This window comes from Castanea sativa, chromosome 3 (assembly GCF_040712315.1).
Source record: "Castanea sativa cultivar Marrone di Chiusa Pesio chromosome 3, ASM4071231v1".
Classification (NCBI taxonomy): domain Eukaryota; kingdom Viridiplantae; phylum Streptophyta; class Magnoliopsida; order Fagales; family Fagaceae; genus Castanea; species Castanea sativa.
In genome coordinates, this window is record NC_134015.1 from 48,328,540 (window position 1) to 48,347,869 (window position 19,330).

A 19,330-nucleotide genomic window follows, 5' to 3' on the forward strand; every position below is an offset into this window, starting at 1 on the left:
GTTGGGCTATGGTTTGCATTATAATCATCTTCTTTTATGTGCTTGTTTTATTCCTTAATGTGGCGTTTGATACAGGGGAATCTATATTACTCTTGGCATTCAGATTCTTAGGGATGTGATTCCTTGCAATCTGGATGCCTAGGAATGTAGTTATTCCTATGTTTGGTTTCATTGAGAATCTCTTAAGATTCCTAAAAATGTGAGCTAATAATGTTTGGTTTATTCCCAAGAATTTTAAATGAATTATTTATTTTTTTCATTCTATCCTTAGGTTTGAATGTAAACTACTATGTCATTTTAAAAAAAAAATCTTATTCTAAATAAATAATGAAAATCAAAATATAAACTATTAATTTTTTTTTTTTGATGAGTAAACTATTAATAATTTGTTGAGCAGCACACATAACAACAAAAGTGAATACCCGGCAATAATGGAGGGTTTCCTTGAAACTTTTTTTTTTTCCATACGTGAAATTTAAATAAAACTTTGTTAAAAAATATATCAACAGAGTTGTCTATTCCGTTTATGTTAGTTTGGCAGGAAAAGATAAAGACAAGAGAAAAGATATTGATGATTTGTTTTATATTTTATCTTAATTGCTTAAATGATAAGTAAAAAAGGGTTAAGATTGTTAATTTATAAAAAATACATTTTCCTTTAAACTTAAGAATCTGGATACCTATCTGTTCTAAAAGGAATTCACGTTCTTATTGAGAGGGGTTTAAAGGGAGAATTCAAATTCTCCTGGTATCTAATTTCCTGGTGTAATTTGCAACCAAATATAAGAATTTTTAAATATTATTAGGAATCTTAAAACATTACCCCATATCAACCAACACGTAAAGGTATTTACACAATTTATCTTTCACAAAGGCTGATCAAGCATGGTTTCCACTCTCAATTTTGATAGTCTAACTGCAGATTTAACAATTCAAGTTTAATAGAGACAGGTTTGTGAATGATATTTGGAGTACATTTGTAAAAGTAGAGTCATTTTAAAACGCCAACCGGGGCTTGGCTGAGTAGGTAAGGCTCGGACGCTTCGTGCACCACACCTAGGTTCGAAACCTGCTGCTTGCAGGTTTTCGTACAGGTGTAATTTTCGCTGGTTGCCTGGCGCCCTGCCCAAGGGTGTAATATAACCATAAATCCCCCCTTTTTAAAAAAAAAAAAAAAAAGAATCATTTTAAAACCCTTGGAAAATCCACAATCACATGTGACGGTGCATAGCATTGGTGAACCGAATGCACCTTAAAAAAAAGGCTCCATTAACGTCTACTATTTCAAACCTATTACTCACAAAGTATTTCAAAAGTCACTTATACAATTATGATCGCTTGTGTTGTTTATAAAAGACAAGATGTAGATAAATTTGATTCCAACTTTCTTACGGAGTCATAAAAGATCTAGCTTATAAGCTAGTTTTTTTTTTTTTTGCTAAACAACTTATAAGCTAGTTAGCTAAAGCTTATTGCTCAAATACTTTTAAAAGCTAGTTAGCTAAATTTTTTGCTTAAATACTTTTTGGACAAAGTTTGGTAACAAACTAGGTGATAACCTAAGATTACAACTTTACCCTCCTAAACTATCTTAATTAGACATGGTAATACGGGTCATAATTTTCTAACCCGATCCGACCCGACCCGACCCGACCTGACCCGAAAAATACCTAACCCGAACCTTATTATTTTTTTAATCCGAAGCAAAAATGAGTTGACCCGTGATCCGACTCGATTTTTTACGGGTCAACCCGACCCGACTCGTTAAAAAATTTGCTAAAAAAATATTTAAATTACGTGATACTAGGTGCATAAAGCACAAAGTATCAAAACTAATAGTCCATATATTATAGATATGAAGTTATAAACAAGTAAAACTATTGTCAAGACATGAGAGAATGACTATTTGAGTTTTTTTTTTTCTAAGACTATTTGAGCTTCATCACAACCAATAAGAGCTAAGCTTCACAAATCATGGACATGACATGGGAGAATGAGTTATGAGACAAGACAACCATTTAAAAAAAATCTCATTCAATATTAGCTATAGTCCATTGTCCAAAGCCAAAGGCACACACAATGCACAAACCTGAAAGTTGAAACGTGACAAACTTGAGCTACAATTTGCAAGTATGAATATTTGTAGTGCTGAATCTGCTACCAATGGTGAGTAGATTGAGGTTGAGGTGTAATTCTTATAAAATATTTACTTATTCTTCTTTACTTAATATGTTATATTTATTTTAAAATATTTTTTGTTTAGTTTATCTTTTTAAGTAATCTAACTTTAATATTATTTTAAATGCAATAGGAACATGTACACTTAAGAAGACCAATAATTTGCTACTTTGCTAGCTTACTTGTTTTGTTTGTTTTAAGATCTATCTTTTTTTGAAGATGTAAACTTGTAATTATATGCATTTTGACAGTGAACTATTAAAATTGAAGATTTTTTCCATCATGAATTTATGACTATATATAATTTTTGTCATGCTCAAAACTATCAGAATTGGAAGGATATTAACAAGTGGCATTAAGTGCAATTCATTTGCTTAATTGATGTTATTCATTCTCTCTAAACAAGTTGTCATTGATTTATTTTTGTAATTGAAAAAAAAAAAAATTTGTTTGAAAAATATGGGTCAACTCGACTTGACCCAACCCGACCCGACCCGCAACCCAATTGACCCATAACTCGTTTGACCCATTTAAAAATGACCCGTTTTGACCCGTGACCCGTTTGACCCGCAAACCCGATTGACCCAACCTGAACCCAACCCAACCCAACCTGCCCGTTTTGCCATGTCTAATCTTAATGCACACTTACCCTTCTAAATTATATCATTTTTTTACACTTACCCCCCTAAATTATATCCTCTTTTACACTTATCCTCCTAAATTATACCCATTTTACAATTTATTCTTTAAACTATGAGAATACACACTTATTTCATTAAATAATTATCCATGGGATGAGATGCAAGTGTTACAAGGGTAATAGTTTAGGGGGTAAGTGTACATTCTCATAGTATAGGGGGCATGTGTTACACATGTAATATTTTAGGGGGTTAAGTATGCATTTAGATAGTTTAGGGGGTAAAATGTAATTTTCACAAATATCTTTTTATTTTATGTGCATTTAGATTACATTTTCTTCTTATATAATTATGCATAAAAAATAAATTTATAGGTAGAAATTAATAATATTTGATTAACATGAAATTTGACATATATGTTAAGAACATAAAGACCATGCAATTTAATGTTAATTGTTTTAGTGAAAGTTGTAATTTTAGGCTACAACTAAGTTGTCCATACTTTTTCCCCTTGCCCGATTACTCATTTTAATTGAGCCTATCAATTGAACATCCTGAATTTGGTGGTGCAATGTTGTATCGAAAACTATAGTATAAAGCATTCACACTAGCTTATGAAAAAATTATTATCTATTTTAATAAAGCATTCATCATTTACTACTTTCCTTCACTCTCGAAAAATGTAAAGAAAAAAAAATCATTTTGCATAACTTGTTCATGATCTAGTCTGGGTAATTTTTAGACTTTATTAGCCATATTTTGTACTTCAATCCTATTTTTCATGATTGGTGCCTGCCAATACTCTAAATTCTAAGAGGCTTTGCAATATCTTTGGAGAGTACTAAAAACTAAAAAGCAGCCACTTTTGCCAAACAACACAATTTTAGCAAAAATTTAGGAGAAACAGCTCTTGGTAAACTTATTTATTTATGTAGTTTTGTGAAATTCAGAGTGCCAAATTGATCTGAACTTATTTTATAAAAAATTTATTGGGAAATTTAAGCCTAATAAACTCGAGTTTTATTCAGTAATTTTACCAATAAAAAACTACTAAGTTTGAATTTTTTTTTTTTTTTTGAGAAGAAAGCTTGAAACTTGAGTATATACAACTTGAGTTCAAAAAAATATGCTACATCTAAATAAATATATTACGAATATAACACTTATTTTGTCATGGTGGGTTTCTCCTAAATAATTTGCTAAAATTGTGCAATTTGGCAAAATTGGCCCCAGAGAGCGAGTACAAATAAACAAGCGAACTCACTCCTCTCCTCGTATAGTGAAAACTGGAAAGTGAGAGTGAAACAAAAACGATGGGAAGTATATGGATGATGAGGCAGGTTAGCATTAGAGTAGTAGCCTCAACCAATTCTCTGCTTCTGTCAAATTCCATCATCACCTGTCAATTCCCCATCTCCTTCTCCTTCTCCTCCTTCTATCCCAAATCACAGTATCTCATTTCCCTCGTCTCCTCCTCTCATCGCCACTCGCTTTCAACAACCGCCGCTTCTTCTTCTTCTTCTTCTTCCTCTCATTTCGGTCTGTCATTCTTTTCTATTCCTTTAATTTTTTATTATGTCTGAACCCCTTGTATTGGTTTTTTGATTTCCAACTGCTTTTTGTTTGTTTGTTTGTTTGTTAGGAGATGTTGAAGAAATTGAAGTTTCGAAAAATGGCTCCAACTCCAAGACCCTTCTTAAAGGGTTGACATACTCTGAGTTTGAAGTAATGCTTCACCTTTCTCTTATTCTTATTATCTTGGGTCCGTTTGATTAGGCTCTTGAGAGATTAAAAGAGCATTTTTAAAACCCAAAACTCCATTTTGCAACCACAACTCCTTGTAACAAGCTTATTCAATTGCACCCTTTATATTTGAGCTTGAAGGGTTTTTTATTTTTATTTTTTGGATTGAGATTTTGGTTTCATTTTCTTTCTCTGAGTAGCTTATAACAAGTACAGCAAAATGGGCTAAGTAATATTAGATAATGAGTTTTTTCATGGGAAATATCTTTAATTTCAGCATATTGGATTGAAATTCAAGACTTTACATTCTAATACTGAGAGAGGCTGCTTTGACAGAATTGGGTTCAGTTACAAGGTTACAGGCCTGGTCAGGCCCTAATGTTATGGAAGCGCCTATATGGGAATGACATTTGGGCACATCATATTGATGAGTTGGAAGGTTTTTCTACCACTTTATCACTCATACATTTAGAATTTTACTTTGTTGATATCAGTTGATTGATTCAGTATGTATGTTTGCCGCTTTTACATTCGTCATTCGTGTTATGGGTAAATATATGTTTCTTGGTTAGATTTTCTCTTCATGTTTTTGGACAGTTGGAGTCTCATGAATTCTATTTTTTGTATTTGATAAATTATCAGTTGACTTGTCCCCAAAACTTAATTTATTGGGAAATACTGAATTTAATCATTTAAACATTATTTTAACACTCTTCATGTGTGGCCCTAGACCCACCCTTAATTTAGAGTGCCCAATATTTGGGAATTTTTTTTGGGAGGAAGAGTGGAAACAAGGTTTGAACCCAGGGCCATCCACTCTGATACCATGATAAACACCAATTCCCCCAAAAGCTTAAGTTAGGGAATTGTGAGTTTAATCATTTAACCGTCATTCTAACAATATTATACTTGTGTAGGTTTAAACAAAGATTTCAAGAAAATGTTGAGTGAAAATGCTGAATTCAAGGCATTATCTTTAAAAGAAATTCTCACAGCATCTGATGGAACTAAAAAGGTAGACATGATCTTTTCCTTTTGTTTGATGTATTGTTCACTTATATAATATTCTTCTAGTTCTATTTGAAAATGTTACTTTCATTTCTTGAGAATCATCTCATTGATTGTGAAAAATGGCAGGAGGTTGCAGATTTTATTCACATTGGAAGATGGACAGGTGATAGAGACTGTTGTCATCCCTTGCGATAGGGGCAGGACTACTGTTTGTGTCTCCAGTCAAGTGGGTTGCGCCATGAATTGTCAGTTTTGCTACACTGGCAGGCAAGCCTTTATTCTTCCTCTTGGTGCCATGCTTTTTACATTAGTTCTATTTCTAAAACTATACCATTATTGCAGGATGGGTTTAAAGAGACATTTAACTGCAGCTGAGATAGTAGAGCAAGCTGTATTTGCTCGGCGCCTGCTCACAAGTGAAGTTGGTTCCATTACCAATGTCGTATTCATGGTAGGCACAAATATCCAGACAGAATTTCAGAACACTAGGGTTATTTACCAGCAAAACATAATACAAATATCACTTTTTTTTTTATAGATAACAAAAAAGTTTATTAAGGAAAAGAAAAAAGAAAAAATAGCCACACTCAAATCATATACCAGGATGCACAAGCTTTCATCTACTAGACCCTGTAATTTGCTTGAATCGCAATGGTGCGCTAACATGTGTTGCATTTTGCATTAACTAATAACTTTAATTCAGGGAATAGAATAAATGTTCTAATTTTGAAGCACATTTGGTTTGAATTGTCTATAGAAGCATGTTATATGTTTTGTTTATGCGTATGGGTATATGTTTCCCAATAATAAAAAGAGAAAATATGTCTCTTTGTTTTGAGAAAGAATTTCATACATCTTTTCAGATAATAATTTTATTTAGTTAAAGGGCTTACTTCAATTGTATCTATGATACAGGCAAGGGTAGCATGCAATCAATCTTGACTAGCCCTTTCAAGACTGCTTTAGCTTGATTGTATCATGATTACGAGATCCTTATGCAAGACATTGCTTGAATATCTAGTTCTGTTCTGCTAACTGTATCTTCTTCATCTTTATATGCTACATCTGGAAGTTTTCATGGATTTTAGGTTGAAAAAACGAAACAGAGTAGTGCAAACATATATACTCTCTGGTTATCTAATAATATGTATACATTTAATTTTGTAGGGAATGGGAGAACCACTACACAACATCGACAATGTTATAAAAGCTGCAGAAATTATGGTGCATGACCAAGGCCTTCATTTCAGTCCTCGCAAGGTCACTGTCTCAACCAGTGGTCTTGTTCCCCAGCTGAGACGTTTCCTTCATGAATCCAATTGTGCTTTAGCTGTTAGTTTGAATGCGACAACTGATGAGGTATTTTACTTTCAATTTCCATTTTGATATATGGGACATGCGCATGCATACAGAATATTTACGCTCTTGCACCATATACTTATCAGGTCAGAAACTGGATCATGCCAATTAACCGGAAGTACAAATTAGGATTCCTTCTTGAGACCCTTCGTGAGGAGCTTCGCTTCAAAAATAACTACAAAGTTCTATTTGAATATGTAATGCTTTCAGGAGTTAATGACAGGTTGGATAAACCTATCCGCTTTTCCACATTGTTTGACTCGGATATATTATTTATTAGCTGTTTCCAGTTATCACGCAATGCTGTTGCACCGTTGTACTTCATTCATTATAAAAATATTTGTGGCTCATTTGCACTAGATTTGACATAAGCTACATTATGTATTATTACAAGAATGAGCATCTGTTGAACAAAAAGATCACCCTAAGAGATCAGGTTTAGAAAGACAGAATTTTTCACTCTACCAAAACACCGATGTTTTGGCACATGAGCAGTTGGTATATAATTATGACTTAGATTTTGGCTAGTATGATGCCCCCAACTTTGGCTGCTCTGAGTCTCTTATCCGTGCAGCCTTTTTGCTCTTTTTTTTCTTTTTTTCTTTCGTGTGTGTGTGTGTGTGTGTGTGTGTGTGGTGGGGGGGGGGGGGTGATTTGACATTTCTTGAAATTGGATGGGTTCATGGTAGGTTTAAACCAAAGATGTCATGCAATTGCTTTGTATGACCTTGTTCATATTATTTAGCAGTGATCTAGTGATGCTTCAATACTAGTTAGCATACTTTTGCCAAAGAGCTATTGATGTAATAGATATGCAGGATATTCACTTTGTAATCCTGTTGGTAGTTGTCCTCAACTATCATGCTATCATATGCTGCCACTTTGTCACCGTCCATCCCTTCTCAATGGCCTGAAATTTTTCCAAAACTAATCAAGAGTCCTGTTTTTGTACATACCTCTTTTACTCTCAAAAAAGAGATGCTAGCCATATTCATGTTAAAACTCTAGTCATTGATTTAGTCTCTGTGTTTTTATTTGCAGCATTGAGGATGCAAACAGACTTATTGATCTTATTGAGGGCATTCCATGCAAGATTAATCTTATCTCATTCAATCCTCATACTGGATCCCAGTTCCAACCAACCAGTGATGCAAAGATGATTGAGTTTCGAAATGTTTTGGCTGAAGCAGGGTGCACTGTTTTCTTACGACCTAGTCGAGGTGATGATCAGATGGCTGCCTGTGGTCAGCTTGGAAATCCTGGTGCAATCCAGGCTCCATTGCTCCGTGTGCCAAAGCAATTCCAAACGGCATTGAATATCTCTGTGTGATTATTTTCTACACGGGTTGGGGCAAAGCAGGTTCTACCGCTTGAATTTGGATACATGAATGCTAGTTTCTCATACACTGGATATGTATGTGTAACAGCTTCACATGAAGGCGAGCTTGATATAGTTGACCTCATTGTAGTTGACCTCATTGTAGTTTATGTTTTCCTTTTTGGTAATTACAAATTTTTCCCTTTCCTAGGTTGATATTCGCATGGCCTTGCAGCCCTAATTTATGAACTAGATTTGCACGTGCATACACCACATTAATGCCTTAAGAGGGTTCCCCAAATAGTTTAGAAGATTCAATTGAAAGAAGTCAGTGGATTGCAATTAAGATTGGATGCTATGTCATTTAATGTAACTTTGTCAATTTTGAGTGGAGTTTGTGGCGTGTCTTTGTATTAGAACTTCTTTCCCTCTTCTTTGTGCGTGTTTGTTTCTCAAAAAAAAAAAAAAACCTTGTCAAGGGTTGCACTTGGACCTGCACTGTGGAGCCATGGCACAAAAATTGTGTCCATAAATTTTCTCAATTATTAAACCCATGTTCCCCACTTCGACAAGACTTTACCTTCATTTGGATGGGTTATTTGTGGTGAATTAATTGGGCTTTTAATGTGATTGATTACATCAAAGTTTGCTTATTTCTATATTTGTTCAATTCATAAACCTCAGTTTATGTTTAGATTATATATTTATAATATGTAAATGTATATGGCATATTGGTTTTTTTTTTTTTTTTTTCATTTAATAGATTGCATAGAATTTGTTCGATTATAGTTGTCCATGTGCCACATCGACAATATGGTTCGTTCATTGTTCTCGTATGGGTTTGAAAAAAAATAATGTTGCAAATAGTGGACGAGATAGTTCATATTCTTTAAGAAAGAAGTGGAACATTAAGCAATGGCAACGGCGTAACTCGTTGAATCGAAGAAATAGAAATACCTTTGGTACGTTATGAGATACTCGCCACAAATGCACGTCTATTCTTACCTTAGATTGGAAAAAATAGGGAGCAGAGAAAAGACAAACAGAGCCGAAAAAGGGCATTGCTAAGGCTACAAAAGGAAAGGACACCCAGCCATTGGAAGAGTTACTAGTACAATTTGTAGAACATTTTGTATCTCTAAAGAATGAATGCAACATCTGGAATCGATCTTGGGCTACCAATGATAAATTCTACAGATATCCATTGGTTATCTTGAATGAACAGCATTCAACAATAGTTGATATCTTTTTCAACCTATTTCCAAAGTCTGTCAGTTTCTTCACTCGTTCCGAGATTAATAATTAGCGATGATTAGTTGAAAATTTTCAAAAAACAGCGAATCACGAATCGATAGAAAATTTTTTTCTATCTTTCTTTATGTTTTGTTTGTGTTGAAGTTCAGTTAACAAGATTTGATTTTTAACATTCCCATAACTTTCATTCAAACCCAAAAGAAAATGGAAAACATTATCCTGCAAACAGGAAAAGGCATAGTTCATCCCAAAGAATCTTGAACTTAGTGAAATAGGAACTTAGAGAAAGTTCTTTTTTCAAGGAATTGGTTAACCATGAAAGAATGGTTGTGTTGGCTCCATGCCAAGCGTTGAATAAAAGAGATGAAAGAGCATAGGAATTGAGCCATTTAGAAATGCAAACTTGTTTCTTTCACTTATGGAAAGAACGCTTTTGCCCAACTTGGATAGTTTTTAGGACCAATCAAAGGTTGAGAAACAAGAATAGTTCCTCGATTATCAGAAGAGGAAGAAAATAAGGGCTAGATGGATTGGAATTTTCATCATCCATTGGAGAAAATGAATTGGTATTCTGTTAGGGAACTCTGGGATTATAGGTATTGTAAGAAGAAGGAATGGGAATTTCTGAAGTTGTCTCTGTGTTTGCGTTGGGAGCCATTGATGAGCTTTAGAGCTCTGATACCATAATAAGAGAGAGCTTTCTAACTGACTGAATTAACTTCTTATTGATCAGAATGAAAAATGAAAAGCTTGATTAATAACATTCATCTAATCTGTTTATATACACGATCATTAAGCGGGAAAAATATAACAAACTAACTGAAAATTAATAATAACCTATAGAATAAAGACACGTGTTCTAACTTAAACTAATTACAAAATCACACGCGTGTTTTGATTACATGTTTCTTCATTAAAAATCAAACTCTGCATTTCAGTCTCTTCCTCTTTCTTCTTTTTAATTGAAACGATGTCATTTCTATCTGCTGAGTTATTCCTCTTTGTTTCTTTACAACACGCCTTGGCTACTTCTTACTTCACTTCTTCTTGAAGTTCAACAGTTTGTGACGTTTTTCATTATTAAATCCTAGTCGATTTCCTGCTTGATGTGCAGTACAACTTATTATTAGTTTCCTCTAATATTTCAATAATTTTGTAGCTTAACTAATAACGAAGACATTAGGGTTCAAATCTCACTCCCACTCCCAACTATCGAAGTATAAAAAAATAAAAAAAAACTATCGATGTATAAAAAAAAATTTTCAATAATTATCCTCGTAAAATAATTGTAATATTTAGTTCTTTTATAAACAAAATAAAAAAGTACTAAGAGTAGTACAATGATTTGATCATAATATATATATAAGTGTTTACAAATTGAAAATTGCATGATTTAGCGGCTAATATAGATATACATGTTTCATGCCTACTTAAAAAATGCATATATCTTTCAATTATTATTTTTTTTAATTTTTGATTATGTTACTAATTTTTTTTTAGTTGGACTTTGTTTCAGTTGTTGCAAAAACAACTAAATTTGAGTAAGAATACCATATTTCAAATCAATTGCTTTTCACATTAAAAAAAATTTGTTTCTCACATAAATCTAAGAAAAATGACATTAAAATTTCATTATGCTTAAAGTAATTAATATAAGAAAAAAAACATATTTATTCTATTAAAAATATTTCTAATTACATTGAATAAATACTACAATGTTTATTCCCCACACACACATATATTATATGTCACTAAAACGATTCTTAGAAAAAAATGTCACTAAAAGGATTTATGAAATTTAAACCATTAAGATTAATTTTAGTGAATTCACAAATATTTAATTTTTTATGGCTTTTTTTGTCAATTGTTGTCAATTTTTTTTTATACAAGATAGAAATTCTATTCTAACCTAATTTAAGTGTATATGTATGTGAAACTCATACCTAGAGATTTTATTGTTTATTGGAGTATGCTTATATTTTCCTCGTGATGTTATGAAGTTTTATACTTCATACTTATCAAGAAATTTTTTTTTTTAAGTACATTTGCAATAATCTATAATGATCTCAGTTGGCTAGGTGATAACCTTCTTCTGTTACTTGTGGCAAGTAGCAACTCAATGATTCTCAGCTATAAAAGTAGCATAGCACTTTTTTTTTTTTTAATCATATGTATATATTTAAAGCTAAAATTGAGAGAAAATTCAATTAAATTTTATATTGGGATTCAATTTTGTCCTATCTAACAATTGTGCCAAAGTTAATGATGCATTATCCCTTGACACAAAAGCCAAAATGATAATACTCATTCCCCTAAGCAAGAACGTCTTTTATGTGTGTGTGTCTATATATATCATTTGTAAACTTCCAGTTTTTCATTCTTTAACTCAAAATCTTCCGATGTAAACTTCAAGGGTTCAATTGTGCTTTAGCTGTTAGTTTGAATGCGAGAACTGATGAGATATTTTACTTTCAAATCTCCATTTTGATATATGGCACATGTGCGTGCACACAGACGATTTACTCGCTTAAACCATAAACTTATTAGGTCAGAAACAAGATCATGCCAATTAACCGGAAGTATAGATTAAGATTGCTTTTTGAGAGAAACTTGATTCAAACCTAACAACAAAGTTCTATTTGAATATGTAATGCTTTCCAGAGTTAAATGACAGGTTGGATAAACCTACTCACTTTTCCACACTACTTGACCTGGATATATTATTTACTAGCTTTTTTTTAGTTACCGTGCAATGCTATTGCACAGTTTTACATCATTCATTATAAAATTAATTGTGGCTCATTTGCACTATTTTTGACGTGAACACTTTATTTAGAGTATTGTACTCGTAATATTAGTATTGTACTGATTATTTTTTATTATAATATTTCAAAAATTACTCACGTGTCATATTCATGTCTACACTTACTAAGAATCACTCGATGATATCAGGTTTAAAAAGACAGAATCTTTCACACTACCAAAGCCGTTGTATCGGCATATGTGCAGTTGGTATATAAGTATGACTTAGATTTGACATTTCTGGAAATTGGATGGGTTCATGGTAGGTTTTATAAGATATCGATGTGTCTATGTTATGAATGTTAAAGCAAAGATGTCATGCAATTGCTTTGTATGACCTTGTTCATTTATTTAGCAGTGATCTAGTGATGCTTCAATACTAGTTAGAATATTTTTGCTAAAGGGCTATTGATGGACTAGATATGAAAGTTATTCACTTTGTAATCCCGTTGGCTGTTGTCCTCAAATGTCATGTTATCATATGCTGCCACTTTGTCGCTGTCCATCCCTCCTTAATTGCCTGAAATTTTAATTGCAGCCACAAATATCTATGATGTCTAGTGGGTTGGAATTTTGGAGTGAAGTAAGGGCGGAGTTCAAGTTTTTGAAAAAAAATTTCATACATTTATACTTAAAATATGTTAGAAAAAAAATTTCATCTTACTTAAAAAAAATCCTGAAAAAAGGCATTAATTTAATGCCAATAAAATAGGAAGAAGCTAGAGGCTCCAAGTCGGTTTCTTAACCGACATACACGTCCATCTAGTATAAATAGACGTAATGATGGCCATTGGAGACCTGTGTATGAAGTGAAGTAGTGTGAAGTCAGGTGCAGTGTGAAGTGGTGTAAGGTGAAGTACTTGTGTGAGACGTGTAAGACGAAGTGTGTGACGTGAAGTGAAGCAGGAGAAGTGAAGAAAATAAATTCAACAGCTAGTGTGTGTCATAAGCACCGAAGTGTGTAGAATGAAAAGTGAAGCAAAGTAAGAAAATCCTAGTGTCAGTAGTGTCAAAACAGTTGGTGTGTGTCCTGTAAAAGTTAAGTGTATTGGGATTGTAGAAGCTCTGCCGTGTGGTGATATTCGACTCTAGTATTTGCGTCATACGTGGGAGCCCACACTAGGCTTTCCATTAGTCAAAATGTTGTGCTTTCTTGCGTAAAAAACGAATTTTTGTGCTCCATCAGGTGTTTTGTTCAGTAATTTGGTATCAGGTCTTCCATTAGTTCGACAATCTGATAGAGCTTCTGCAAACACAACATCCAATGTCTCAAGGTAGTTGAATTGATTGATTTTGCTGGCTGTACTCTTGACGTCGAACTTGCCTTGTACATCATCGAAAATTCCGTTTTGTTGGGGGAGGATAATTATTGATACTAGCTGTGAATATGATAATTATATTTATAGTAGTTTTATTAATTATTTTTATAATTTAAATTAAATTAATAATAAATAAAGTATTTTATAATTATATTTTTATTTTTATATTTTTTATTATAAAAATAATCATAAATGTAATATAAGAACAATTATAAATCATAAATATAAATTATGTTGTACCAAAATAAAAATAATATAATTTTTCTTAGAAATTCAAAAATCAAGCAAAGGAAATTATTTATTTTTTAATAAAAGTTATTTATAAGATTTTGTGAATCATTAAAAAGAATATAAAATTTGAAAATTATTATTTTAGTTTTAAGTAAACTTTCTCAAACATTATTTTTTTCTGCCTATAATCCAAAATACCAAAAATCGTAATTAAAAAAAAAAAAACTTAACAATGATTAATTGGATCTATTAGGAAAATAATTTGTTGTTGATAATCTATTAAGATTATTTTCTTTGCAAAAATTGTAATTTCGTCCATCCAAAACATATTATCCAATAAACAATTATTAGCAAAATCTAAGAATTAAAATTTCTATATACGCATTGTTATAAAATAATAATAATAATAAAAATAAAATTGCAAAAGCTAAAATTTGTTACCCATCCGATTATTTTCATTTGACTAACCTTTGCTTTTCTCTAAATAAATGGCATTATAGAGTACTTCTAATACAACTATTAAGAGTACTCTGTCCACCACAAAAGATTAAAAAATAAACAAAAATTAGTAAAGTCTCATAATTTAACTTTAACATCTAAATTGAGCACTATAAAAAATCATGCTATGTAATGGAATAATATTAATTCTTTAAAACATAATAGGATAACACTTAACAATAAAAAAGAACCAAAAAAAAACAATTAAAAAAAAACTAAATTACATTAACCCAAAGTAGAGTTTTAAAAAATATAAAAAATTATCAACTTAAAGCTGAGATGCAAGACAGTTTTTTAAAAAATCCACCAAAAAATTGAGAGAGAGAGAGAGAGCCTTTTTTTGTGAGGGAAAACTATGCATAAAATTGAAGCGATAGTGACAATTTTATAGTAAGAGGGTGTGAATAAAAAGAGACAAAAATAAAGGAAGATAAAAGGAAATAGGAAGAATGATATTAATGTAGAAGGTAGTGTGGAGATGAAAAGGTAAGGGAAGGAGAAAGATTGAAGAAGTAGTAGAGAAATGAAAAGGTAAGGGAGGGAGAAAGGTTGGAGAAATGTAAATATTAAAAAAAATATTAAAAACAATTATAGGAAAATTGGAAAGAAAAAAGATAATGATATGGATGTTGATGTGGCTCAACTGGAGCATAACAACAATAAATGCTACGCTTCAGCTTATATGTGTGTGTGTGTGTGTGTGGAGGAAACATAATTCTAGAGATCCCAAGGGACGTTTTTCAACTATACTAGATCGAGTTGCCCATTAGTCTAGTGGGCTACTAGGTTGCACTGTGGGTGCAACTGTGGGTTATGGTTTTTTGGTATCAAAATTTTTATTAATCACCTTTATATATATATAATTAAAATTGAGAGAAAATTCAATTAAATTTTTAATTGGAATTCAATTGTGCGCTAATTATGCTCAACGTGTCCTACCTAAGAATGGTGCCAAAGTTAATGATGCATTATCCCTTAACACAGGAGCCAAAATGATAATACTCATTCCCATAAGCAAGTACATCTTCTATATATATATATATATAGCCAATTAATTTCTCTCAAACATCCACAGTTTTTCATTCTTTAACTCAAAATCTTCCGATGTAAACTTCAAGGATCCAATTGTGCTTAGCTATTATTTTGAATGCGAGAACTGATGAGGTATTTTACTTTCAAATTTCCATTTTGATGTATGGCACATGTGCGTGCACACAGAAGATTTACTCTCTTAAACCATAAACTTATTAGGTCAAAAACTAGATCATGCCAATTAATCGGAAGTATAGATTAGGATTGCTTCTTGAGAGGAACTTTGCTTCAAACATAACAACAAATTTCTATTTGAATATGTAATGCTTTCAAGAGTTAAATGACACCACCGCACACCCTTAGTGCGATGACCACTCTACAAGTATAAATGTTTATAAGGTGTAGGGTGCAGAGGCATGGATTCAAGTCTCCAAAAAGAAGTTTCACACATATATACACTTAAATTAGGCTAGATTAGAATTTCTATATTGTAAAAAAAAAAAAAAAAGTTAAATGACAGGTTGGATAAACCTATCCACTTTTCCACATTATTTGACTTGGATATATTATTAAAGCATTCTCATCAAGGGTGGTATAAATGCTAAAACGCTATTTTTAGCAACTGAAACCACAAAACTCTACTCTATCAAAGATGCTATATGCTAAAAAATTTGACATCTTGCTACAGTGAGCTCTCATTTTCGAGAGCCCACTGTAGCAAGATAATATCATTTTTTTAATTTTTTTAATTCTCTCTCCTTAGACTCTCATGTTCACTCTCATTCTCTCTCATCTCTCTTTCTTAAACTCTCCCTCTCGTGGGTCCGATAGGGTCATTGATGACTACAAGTGCAGGTTTGTCCGATAAGTGCTAGTGGGTTGTGGGTTCGATGGTCGATGGGGTCGTGGGTCATTTTTCTGCTGTGGTTTGCTTGATGGGTATTGGTGGGTCTCGGCAGTGTTTTTCAGCGGTGGTGTTTCTCAGTGGCGGTGGGTTGTTGGGTTGCTTGATGGGTCTCGATGGTGCCGTGGTTGGTTGTGCCGTGGGTTGTGCCACTAGGTTAAGGCCATTGGTTGTGGGTTTGTGGTGGCTTGGGTGAGTGGGTTAACTTGTTTGTGCCGTGGGTTGAGGCCAGTGGTTGTTTGTGCCGTGGGTTAAGGTTGGTTGTGCTGGTGGGTTGAGGCCGTTGGTTGTGAGTTTGTGATGGTTGGGTTGCTAGGTAACGGTGGTGGGTTTGGTGGTTGGTGTGCCATGGGTTAAGGTAGAGAGAGGATGAGAGGGAAAAGCAAGGGCTGTGCCATGGGTGGTGCTGTGGGTGGAGGTTGGTGGTTGGTTGGGCCGTGGTCAGTGCTATGGGTTGTGTCGGTGGTGAAGGCTGTTGGTTGTGTGGGTTTGTGGTGGCTTGGGTGGTGAGAATAAAAAAGATAAAAAAAATGATAAATAAATAACATTTTAATAAAGTAGTAAAAAAAATAGAAGTTTTGATATTAGGTGTATTGTAAAGTGATGTGTTAATACTATAAAGTTGATTTTTTAGATGCTAAATGCTAAAATTTTTTAACTCCTTACGAGAATGCTTGTAATTAGCTTTTTTTTTTATTTTTTATTATATTTTAAGTTCACGTGCAATTAATGTTGTTTCACGGTTTTACATATTCATTATAAAAATATTTGTGGCTCATTTGCACTAGATTTGACATGAGAAACATTAATTATGCACTAGTATGGACACTATAGGGTGTTGTACCCATGTCATACTAGCGTTATACCGGTCATTTCATGTTATAATATTTTAGAAATTGCTCGTATCACTGTGTTGTATTTTTGTCCGCGCTTCCTAGGAAATCACTCTAAGATATCAGGTTTATAAAGATAGAATTTTTCACACTACCAAAGCCGTTGTTTCGGCATATGTGCAGTTGCTACATAAGTATGACTCAGATTTGACATTTCTGGAAATTGGATGTGTTCATGGTAGGTTTTATTAAGATGTCGATGTGTCTATGTTATGAATATTAAACCAAAGATGTCATGCAATTGCTTTGTATGAACTTGTTCGTATTATTTAGCAGTGATCTAGTGATGCTTCAATACTAGTTAGCATACTTTTGCTAAAGAGCTATTGATAATTGATGGACTAGATATGAAAGTTATTCACTTTGCAATCCTGTTGGCTGTTGTCCCCAAATATCATGTTATCATATGCTGCCACTTTGTCACTGTCCATCCATCCTTAATTGCCTGCAATTTTTCCAAAACTAATCAAGAGTCTTGTTTTTGTACATACCTCTTTTACTCTCAAAAGAAAAAAGAGATGCTGGACATATTTATGTTAAAACTCAGACATAATTATGCTAGTTTCTCATACATTGGATCTGTATGAGTAGCGGCTTCACATGGAGGTGAGCTAGATACAGTTGACCTCTTTGTAGTTTATGTTTTCCTTTTGGCAGTTAAGATTTTTCCTAATTTAAGAACTATATTTGCACATGCATACACCACATTAATGCCTTAAGATGGTTGTCACTACCATTGCCTTCCGAAATAGAGTTTAGAAGGTTCAATTGAAAGAAGTCAATGAATTGCAATAAAGATTGGATGCTACGTCAATTTAATATACCTTTATCAGTGGATTGCACTTGGACCTGCACTGTGGGAGTTGTGTTCATTATTCATCGATCGTAAACCTTTACTATTACCACATTTGTTAATTTGGTTTTAAGCTTTTATATTAAAGGAAATACTAACGAAGGCCCTTAGGATATTGGTTAATAATTCATTTAAAGAAAGTTTTTATGGGAAAAGTAAATAAAGCAAATGTTTTGACTACTTTTTTCGTTTTCCATAAAAGTGGTGTTAAAACTTTCTTAAAATAGATTGTTAACCAATGCCCTAAGGGCATTTATTAGCATGACCCTTATATTAATTAAGATATGGGCTAGTGTGGACTTGTGACTTATCTATATCACATGCATCTCGTTTCGTCTCAAGCACGTGGGTTTTGATCTCGTAAACCACTACTGTTAACCAATAAGTTTATTTGAGATTTTATGGGTGACCTTCTAGTAAGTTCTATATTACACCCCTATTTTAACTTCTTTTATTCTTTTTCTTTTATTTTTTCCTTTTTTTAGAGTTTCTTTTTACTAACGCTACTTGAAAATTAATTACTATATGAGCAGAGACGAAGCCAGAACTTTGAGTTAGGGGGACAGTTTTACTGTTAGCTGTGTATGGTGGTTTCAACCTCTAATTTTGCTACTTAACTGCTAAGTTTTTGTTTAGAATTTTGTAAAGGGTAGGGTTATTTATTTTGGATAAAATTAGTTAATTGAGCTTAATTTTTTTTTTTTTAGTTTTACTGGTAATTTTTGTTGCTGAGTTATTTTTTTTGGCTTGTATATTTTGTTTTATATTTTAGATCTATAAAATTTTATATGGTCACTAAAATGAGGAAAATGCTAGAGTTATAAGTTTTTTTATATTATAAATTACTGATATGATAAGTAATTACTGGTAAGTAAAAAAAATGACGTAAGTAATGTGCCTATATGCGAACCAATAATAATTTGCTACCAAAATAGTTTGTAAAAATGTTATAAAAAAAAGTTTGAGTATAGCATTACTTTTAAAAGAATCAATAATATTGTTAAAAATAAACAAAATGTAATTTTATAAAATAAAATTACTAAAATTAGTATACATATATATAATAATAGTTTTTTTAAAAAAATTAGGGGCAAGTCCAAGGGTGGTTCCGTTCCTGTGGATGAGGATGATAACGTATTAGCAGGAAGGTGGATGAGGATGATAACGTATTAGCAGGAAGGTGATTTTTGAAGTATTTTGACTTTGTGAGTGAAATGTTTGAAGCATATTTGCAGAGTGCATATTTATGATACTCTGAACACGTGCTTTGGGTATTCAAAAAGTGTGTGGATTATCT

At 32.6% G+C, this 19,330-nt stretch overlaps 1 protein-coding gene across 1 annotated transcript; it reads left to right on the forward strand.

Moving 5' to 3' along the window:
* The first annotated feature begins 3,989 nt into the window (after positions 1 to 3,989).
* LOC142627731 (uncharacterized) lies at positions 3,990 to 8,640 on the forward strand. Its single transcript, XM_075801597.1, has 9 exons — positions 3,990 to 4,355; positions 4,459 to 4,541; positions 4,896 to 4,998; positions 5,477 to 5,574; positions 5,707 to 5,837; positions 5,913 to 6,021; positions 6,738 to 6,929; positions 7,016 to 7,152; positions 7,971 to 8,640. Exons 1-9 carry the CDS (start codon positions 4,130 to 4,132, stop codon positions 8,257 to 8,259), a joined length of 1,368 nt encoding a protein of 455 aa, XP_075657712.1. The 5' UTR covers positions 3,990 to 4,129; the 3' UTR covers positions 8,260 to 8,640.
* The last annotated feature ends 10,690 nt before the right edge of the window (positions 8,641 to 19,330 follow it).